The following is a 9,326-nucleotide window of genomic DNA, read 5'->3' as shown; positions in this document are numbered from 1 at the left end:
ACTGCATGCTGTTTAGTTTGATTTACAAGTACACCCAGATCCTTCACAACAAGTGACTACCCCAGTGTAGCTCCCCCTAGGACATATGATGCATGCAGGTTGTTCTAGAGCGAGTGTCTTCTCAAATTTTGCAGCATAAAGCAATGTGGTTGCTTTACCACATGCCAATGCTGCAATTTTGGGAATTGCTCTATCTAGTGACCAGCACTGGGAAATGTTATAAATTAGAATCTATATTTCCCAACTAGTGAAAAAATTAGAACAATGTTTAATCATTTCTACAGTAACTGTTTAAAAAAAATTCTAGCGACACATTCCCTTTCAGGAAACCACACAGCCTTTAACTCTAGGCTACTCAGCACTTAAACGGACCGAGTTTTTTTTTACTACATCCCTAGGCCGGGCTCCATTGTCATTTTACATGCTGTAACTATTGACCTTTTCAAAAGCACAATAAAACTAGTGATTGGCACAGCAGGGTTGAGTGTATCTGGCAGCTTCTGTATATTTCCACACATTTTGAAGTCTTGACCAGTGAGGCTTCTGCACAGTAAACACACAAACAAATATTCATAGGAAAATAAAACTTTATTTATAGCATTACGCCCAGCCACTTCAGATGAACCTGTGGATAAAAATAAAAGAGTATGTTAAGACCCACATAGCCTCTAGTGTCTGCTAATAGGTCACAGAACTGAACACTTCTGGCAGCTGCCCTGTGTTGTATATAATGTAACAAAATCTCAATAGATGCAGAAGGCACAAAAGGCCCACATTAAACCCGATTTAGGTATTTTAAAAACAAAAACATAGTAGCGCAGATCATAACAGGCAAAGTTCAAAGTTGGCAAATCCAAACACCAGATAAAAGGTGTGATTTTTAGTAAAGTAGGTGCAGTTCCCCCTAAGGCCTCGTGCACACTTCCTTCACCGTTTTAGCGGCCGTTTGACGGATCCGTGCCCCCGTTTTAGCTGCCGTGTGGTTTGAGCATGGTACTGTCGAACTCCGTGCAGGGAGCCGGGCTCCTAGCATCATAGTTATGTACGACGCTAGGAGTCCCTGCGTCTGCAGGACAACTGTTCCGTACTGAAAACCTGATTACAGTACGGGACAGTAGTTCCACGGAGAGGCAGGGACTCCTAGCGTCGTACATAACTATGATGCTAGGAGCCCGGCTCCCTTCACCGAGTTCGGTGTGGGACATACGGCCGAAATACATCCGTCACGGACGTTAATGTGCTCGTGTGAATCCAGCCTTACTGGGCTGCATCAGTGGTAACTCTTTCAGCACCCTGGACAGTGACTAGCACTGAAGAATGACCATTCTCGGCACTTGCAAAGTATTAAATAAAAAAAATCAGTTCATACTTACCCAGAACTCCCTGCATTTTCCTTTTGTCCAGCCTCCTGGGATGACATTTCATCCCATGTCACCGCTGCAGCCAATCACAGGCTGCCATGGCGGTCACACCGGACTAGAGAATGTCAGAAGGCCAGCCTCCAGGGATGATGCTTCATCCCACATGACCGCATCTGCAGCCAGTCACAAGCCACATGGACTGCCGCATCATACAGGAAGGTCGGACAGGAAGTGACTCGTCACCAAGACAACGACTGGGGTACGTATGAACTGCTTATTTTATTTTGATCAGCAGCCTCTTCTCTCCATCAGTGCTGGATAGAGATAAGTGGCTGCCGATTACTGTAATCTCTAATGTACTTCTGCCTGCCCAGCCGTTGCTAGGCAACGGCTCAGTCACACGGACGCCTTTCGTGTGTCTTCAGATTTTTTTGATGGCCTCATTGACTTGCATGGGCCTCATGGTCACAGAATCTCGGACCAAAGTAGGACATGCTCTACTTGTCAGAAGGGAGCAACGGGACCGTAAAAAAAAAAAAAAAAAAAATGAAGTGTGCATGGCCCCATTGAAATGAATGGGTCAGTGTGCTAGCCATCAGAACAGCTAGCACCCTGAAGACTGAAGTGGGCATGAAGCCTAAAAAAAAAAACCTCTACAAGTGTTCGAGTTTGTTTTGTCTATTAAAAGTGAATGCTATAAGTCGTTCACATGGCCCTAATGCAGCCATCTGAATGAAGCCCTGAGCTATACTCACATTTGAAGTGTTAAAATTAGTGTAATGTATTTTTTTTTAAAAAAAAAAACACATTTCAAATCCAGAAAACAGCCAGTGTCTTGGCTGTTTAAAAGGTTTGTGGGAGTGCTTTGTCTCTGGCCCATAAGATAGGCATATTATGTAAATTGTAATCTTAACAGCGGCTGTATTTGTGAGTTATCCACTTCCTTCTGGTCATCAGCTGCATCTTGTGACCAGCAATAAGGCTCTCATACTGCCACATCTCATGTCAGTTTCTCCATTCATTCCTATGACTTCCTGTCCACACAGGACACTGGCAATTGGAGCCTTATTGCTGGTCACACGACAGCTGATGACGAGTGGATAACTCAAATACATCCATCGGTAAGATTACCTTCATCACAATTTACATAGTGTCTTTCCAAAGGAACAGAGTTAGAGAAAAAAAAAAAGTGGGAGTGCTTCTAAGTGATTTCCAACATGAACACTTACCTGGTATTTACACTTGGCAATATAGATCATACTACAGCCAGCAAGCTAATCAACAACTGCCAAAATATGGTTGTACATCAGCTTCATCCTGGAAAACAAAATAAGAGTTGGCTAGATTGTACCACTGTTATCGCACAGTTAACACATCTTAACGAGTGGGCAGACAATATTTGGACTGTCACCTACTGCATGACTTGAGTGGGACAGTAGAAAATAAATAAAGTGAAGTACTGAAGGGGAGGAGGAAAAAAATTAAAAAATAATAAGTTTCAGTAAATTCTGGGTTTTGGGCAGTAGCCAGACTCAGATTTCCAGAGATGATTTGTAAATGACAAGTAGCACAGTAGTATCAGATATTGTATGGTTAAAGCTATTTGGAGGTTTCACAAGTACATCATGAATTCAAGAAAGGAATGTGGACATGAGCAAAAGAGTTACCTCAAAATACTGGACTAAATTCCACAAATGAACTAGCCAAGAGCAGCTTTCGTCAGGCTTCACAGGATGCACAACACTTCACTTCTCCAAGGAAACTGCAGATTCTGTATTCTAGCAGGAGATTCTCAGAAGGCAACAGAATTGTACTAACATTTTTTTTTTTTTTAATCTAGAAATAATCTGAACTATTTATCTGCAGTTTATGCAACGGGTGGAAAGCTTGTCATTTTTGTACAAAATGGCTGTAGGAGTGAGAACTGCAATTCTGATTAAGTTGTGCTCAATGTTAAGCTAAATATGAATGACCCATTGACAGTAAGCTAAGTATAAAAAAAACCTCAGCTGACACTGCAGGAGGGCATCAGTCATTGACTTCCAACTAACACTGAAGCTGTTATTGTCTAGGGTACCATCATATTCAGTTTTCATATTGAAGGGGGGGGGGGGGGGTGGGTCACAAAAACCAACACTGCTGGATTTTTATTTATTTTTTTAAATACCCAGGAGGGAATGTGAGGAGTAAGTCATCTTCTGATGCCAGATACATGCCAGTCTCACCCCAGAGCCACCGTTTCTCAGGATGAAAGGGTGCCATTCACACTTAAACCCCTTTAGCGCTAGTCGGAATTATATTCCTCAAAATGACACTAAGCAAACCGCAATTTTAACTGATTGCAGCTCTGGCAATGCAGAGCTCATTTATAAATTGGTTATCCCATTAATGTTTAATTAATTTGCAACCCAGAGGTTGGAAGCGAGCTAGTCAGAATTGCACCCCCCCACGGTAGCTGACGATAGTCTTTCAAATCCTAAAAGCTGAGGAGTCTTAGCTATACTACATAGGCTCTGCTCCTTCGCTGACGAGAGCCATTTCAGTGAACAGATGACCACTATGCAGACTGGCTGTGCATATCCACCAGCACTCAGAAGTTAGATGAATACACCATGCTTAAGTGCATTTACTCACGGGAATTTTTAAATAGAGTTTGAACAGTTCTAGATTAAAATAAAACCACCAAATTCTAGTTTGTGGTACAGCCCCTTTAAATAAAAAATAAACCTACATAAAACAAAGTATTTCACAAGATATGCCATAACTAGATCAGTTGGCATCAACAACCTCTAATATTAAAACCAAGGAATGTCATGCTGCAATTAGAAAAGACAGCTGCGTATCCTCTACTACAGAATAGAAGGGGCAGTAGCCTCTTTATTCATTGCAGGGAATCAGTGGAGTAGAAAAGCAGCTATTCATGGCATGTGTAACAAAAAAAGTCACTTCGCTATTGAGTACCTAAAAGGTTTTTCTTTTGGCTCCTCTGGAAAAATCAGCAGCATGCCAAGAGGAGATCTGTGATCCAATACATGCTGGCAAGATCTTCTGATTTATCTATTTAAGACTGATCTGTATTGGGTGGAGGGAATCCTTTTATAACATCCCAGAAAGTCTTTTTACAGCAGTTTGTATTTTACACTACTTATATGGTAGATTCAGAGGCTCTGTCACTAGTTTATTAATGCCCCATCTCTTAATCTAAAACTGATAACTAGTGTCATTTTTTTCTCTCAAAGATTTGCAGCTGTGCTTTTTTTATAAATATGCTAATGTAGCTATACTTGCCAAATGTGATGCAATTTGCAGCTGTGTTTTTTTTCTAAATATGCTAATGTAGCTATACTTGCCAAATGTGATGCAACCATCTTTTCACTCTGGGTGGTGTAAAGGTTCTGTATGACAGTACAATCAGTCCTACAGTTCTCTTCCCAGCAACACAGGGTGATAATATAGTATACAGTTTCCATTCCTGATATCACAATCACATGTCACCCACCTGTTTAGTATCCTCATTTGCATATTTGGGAAAAAGCTCATAATGTTAAGTGACAATTTTCACTAGCATTAGTGTGACAGCGCCTATTAGATTAGCTTGGAGATTGGGCATTACTATACTAGTGACAGAACCTAAGCTAAAATGCAATATTAGCCAAGCAACTCAATTGTATGACATCTACCTAACCAGTGTTGTGCATAAGGTAAATGTCAAGAGCGTCATTTTTCAGATGGTCTTTTAATAGGCTTCGTGAAGCCAAAATGAAAGTAAAAATACAATTCTTTAGCCAATTGATTACAATATTCGCATTTTTTTTCAGTAAAAAACGACAATATAAACAAACATTTTCAAGAACTTCTTGTGGTTTTAAGAAATTAGGCTTAACTTTAGATATATCAAGGAGGTTTAGCCACTATTTACAACGAACCTAGGCTTGCCCTACCTTGTTATATTAAAGGTTTTATTTTTCTGGAGTTGTGCTCAAAAAAAACAAACAAAAAAGCTCCAGGGTCTCAGTCCCCTTCACTATATACAGAACATAAAGTGATGAAATAGATTGTGGTACAGAATAAAGCTTTTACATAAACAGTTCTGTTAATGCAACAGCTTTACTCTTCCTGAGCAGGAACCAGTCACCAAGGATAGAATCTGCCAACTTAAAATAGCAACAAGAAACTCCCATCTGAGCAGCCCAATGGAACATCAAAACCATAACATTAGAACCAAGGTCTTAACGTTACACCTTAAATAGAAATGTTCCATGTACTACCAGTGAGGCTGTCAGGATAATTTAACAGATTGGTATAAAACTGAACACAAATTAGACTAGACATTAACTGTTCTGCGAAGCTCCAAAAATCTTTATAAATACAGCCACTGGAAGGATGATCTTGAGTCAGGAGTTTTAGTCGTGTGTAGCTGAGGACAAGAAGCAGGCACAGTTGTAAAGTCACTTGAAGCATTGGTCAGAACATTACACTATGTCTAAACCCAACCCATGTAGAATGATAACTATAGCAAGACAAAGTATGTATGGTTTCAGGCAGCCCCTGTAATCAGTAGTTGGGTGCCGAAGGACAAAGAAAAATCAAAAACATTTAAGCCCACCTCCATGAGAATACCCATACCCAAACCCTTTGACTAATTTACTTACCATAGCTGTCATAGCCATCTCGGTAGGATCCTCCTGACCGGTCACCATACCCCCCTTGACTCCTTCCACTAACAATAGGATAAAAAGGAAAAATATGTTACTATACAATAGCAAATAAAGCCTGAAAGGCTCGGTTCGCATCTGCTTTGGGGTCACGTTCTGACATTGTCTGAGCTTTGTTAGAACGGGACCCTGAAGAGACAAACTGACATGGAAACCAGGTATCTGTTTCAATCACCAATGATTTCATTGACTGATCTGGTGTCCATGGTTTCCATTGGTCTGTTGTGCACCGGATCAGTCGTTTTGCCGGAAGCAATAGCGTAGTCGACTATGCTATCGCTTCTGTCAAAACGGATCTGGTGCACACCAGAGACAAGCGGAAACCTTGGACACCGGACTCAACCATTGATTGAAATCAATGGTGATGGAAGCCTCTGGTTTCCATACATGTCAGTTTGTGTCTGTTCAGGGTCCCGTTCTAACTGAAAGCTCAGAACGGGACCCCAACGCAGATGTGAACAGAGCCCAACTTGTTAGCTCATTTCAAGTTCTTATCTCACCTTCCGTAATAGTCTCTGGATCCACCACTGCTGCCATATCCTCCACTCCTGTTATCAAATCGGCTGCTGCCGCCATAGCCTCTGTCTCCACCACCTAGACAAAGGTAAACATAGTTATGCAGGACGAATTCAAATGTAGTTGAGATAACCAACTTCTGCAGAAAAATGCAACCTTTGGAAATAAGCACACCAAATAAAGTTGTCCAACACACAACAGAAAGTAGTAATGTAACTGGTATTCAGTTACATTATGCTGCACTCTGAAATCTGGCATTACACTGGTGCACTCCGTGATCTGTAACTTGAAAGCTAGTTGTAAACTTGAGGCGACAAAACTAGCAGAACTACTACATACCACGTCCTCTGCCACCACGGTAAAAACCTCGTCCTCCAGATGATCCTCCTCTATAACCTCCACGCCTATCACCTGAAGACTTGCCGGCTTGATCAACACGGATCTGTCGTCCATCAACAGACTGAAACAAAAAAACAAAACCAGTCATTTCATTTATGCAAATTTACAGCCAATTGTTCACTTTATGTTTCCCAACCCCCCCAGTTAATAATTGGGTTCCACTAAATAAAGCAACACTATTTTTTGCACGAAAGATGCAGATTTACCAAGAGTGATGTGAACATAGAACAAAAAAAAAGTCACATTACACCAGACTTCAGTTTGTGTATTAACAAGTGAGGGAAGCTCTCTCCCACTGCAGTGATGTATGGCTGGCTGCAGCTTATCTGCATACACAGCAGCCTTACAATCAGTGAGGACAGACAGGTGCAGTTTCACAGATTGCCACATGAATACACTCACTCCTAATAAAGTCAGTATATTCTGATTGCACCTAGCAGCTAAACAGTGTTTTTAGCTTGTGTAGAAAGGTTTATAAATTGTATACACAGGCAGAAAACAGCCAGTGAGGAACTGAAACAAAAAAAGTTAACAGAAACATATTCCATATAAACTTGCACAACCCTCCCATCCACCAGAAGTGTATTTACAGTAAACTTGTTTGTATTGACATGCCCATATGTAACACATTTTTACCTTTCCATTCATTGCTTCCATAGCATCTTTTGCATCTTCTGGATTTTCAAATGTCACAAATCCAAAGCCCCTGGACCTCTTTGTCTCACGGTCCTTCACAACCACCACTGTACAAAAGAGGGGAAAAAATAAATAAATTTAAAAACCAGCTACATAAGTCAAAATACTGCAATCCGTTTCCAAATCCATCTTATCAAGAACAGTATTCAAAATTTAACTTTGTTTTCTTAAAGGAAACGTGGCCACTTTAAAAAGAAAAAGCTTCCAGATTGTAATAAATCTCACCAGACAAGCTTGATTGAACGAGAATAAAGGCTGCTTGCTTCACTAGTGTGAAGGCCTAAGATGTGGGTGTGGTTTCCAACAAGCATTAGACGTTTTCCTGTAGGAGCAGTGTAATGACCACGTGTTGGGGGGAGGGCGGAGTTCTGGAAGGGGAGCAGTGCAGACCTTCTGGTAAAACCTCGTGTAGTGGGGGAGGGAGAATAATCTTTTGATAAGGGAGGGGGATGTTCACATCCCAGTCAAAATGCACTTTGTGGCCAGTTGGCGGAAAAAACGCGCCAATTTCATTGTCTGGTCGCACAAAAAAAAAAAAAAAAGCCCGCATTACAGCTGGGACGTTAAGTACTCCGGCTTCAGGAAAATCCCCACACTAAACATTAGTTACAAGAATGCAATCATTTGTCTACAACTTACCCTCTGAAACTTGTCCATATTTGCAGAACACTTGTTCCAGGTTCTGCTCGTCGGTGTCAAAGCTCAGACCACCGATAAAAAGCTTTCCTTCATCTGAAGACATGATGAGCTCTAGTGTAACACAAAAAGAGGCAGGGTAAGATACAGCAGAGACGACCTTAAAATGGCCGCTGCTAGCTGAGCCATTAGCATGCGGCTTACAATAGACTCAAAATGGCGCCATAAAAAAAAACAAAAACAAGCGGTAGACGGACAGACTCAAGCACGACTTAAAACATCAACGCAACGGTTACGTGGAAATCAGCATATAAAATTAAAGTAATATAATTCAGTATCCACTGTACAATACAATAGTCAGGTGCGTTATCAGTTTAACTACTGCACAAAAAATGCCGCCATTCAAACTATCACAGCTAAACACACATAATCCTCACAACAAAGCACAAACTAGAGCTCTAGGCTCTCACAACCAAGCAGTTCCTCACCTTTCTGTTCTCGTCACGAGTATCACTTGAAAGACAGCAATTCGCAGTGCGCAACAAAGCCGCGACCCGCTCTTATATACCATAAGTGATCCCGCCCACCTCATGTATTATTCATTAACACGGCGGACTGTACCATCTAGCCGTTGAGAGGAACCGACCTCCTCTTACGCATGGCTCATAAAACAATGCAGCGTTGAATATTTTAACATATGTATTAAAATGTAGATAAGTATATATCAAAAGGGTTTTGTTGCTACATTTACATTAAAAGAACCACTCCCGACTAGTTTCTGTATTACATTGTCCCGCAGGAAAGCGGGTGTGGTTTAATTAAATCAAATTTGCCGGAAAGGGGGAGCATGTTCCGCCATTACACACGTGCACAAAACAGCAGTAGGGCGTGCAGGCGCCATTTTAGGTTCGGTGTTGAAATAACTGAGAATAGTATATTTCTCTAATAAATGCCACTAAAAATATATGTGTTGCATTCTCGATACGCTATATCGCCTACCATT

At 41.1% G+C, this 9,326-nt stretch overlaps 1 protein-coding gene across 3 annotated transcripts; it reads right to left on the bottom strand.

Moving 5' to 3' along the window:
- Nucleotides 1–569: 569 nt before the first annotated feature.
- On the bottom strand, nt 570–8,917 carry LOC142647659 (cold-inducible RNA-binding protein B-like). Of its 3 annotated transcripts, XM_075825381.1 has the most exons (8): nt 8,812–8,917; nt 8,327–8,437; nt 7,628–7,734; nt 6,932–7,052; nt 6,577–6,670; nt 6,014–6,081; nt 2,591–2,678; nt 570–625 (listed from the first exon to the last, which is right to left on the bottom strand). In XM_075825381.1, exons 2-7 carry the CDS (start codon nt 8,427–8,429, stop codon nt 2,674–2,676), a joined length of 498 nt encoding a protein of 165 aa, XP_075681496.1. In that variant the 5' UTR covers nt 8,430–8,437; nt 8,812–8,917; the 3' UTR covers nt 570–625; nt 2,591–2,673. The 3 variants fall into 3 exon arrangements, with proteins under 3 accessions (XP_075681496.1, XP_075681495.1, XP_075681497.1); XM_075825380.1 differs by lacking the exons at nt 570–625; nt 2,591–2,678 and adding an exon at nt 5,082–5,778; XM_075825382.1 differs by lacking the exons at nt 570–625; nt 2,591–2,678 and adding an exon at nt 5,761–5,778 and having other exon boundaries at nt 6,014–6,086; nt 6,578–6,670.
- Nucleotides 8,918–9,326: the final 409 nt, after the last annotated feature.

This window comes from Rhinoderma darwinii, chromosome 1, assembly GCF_050947455.1.
Source record: "Rhinoderma darwinii isolate aRhiDar2 chromosome 1, aRhiDar2.hap1, whole genome shotgun sequence".
NCBI lineage: Eukaryota > Metazoa > Chordata > Amphibia > Anura > Rhinodermatidae > Rhinoderma > Rhinoderma darwinii.
Note: the sequence above shows the minus strand (reverse complement) of the source record. Positions and strands in the feature narration are given on the sequence as shown.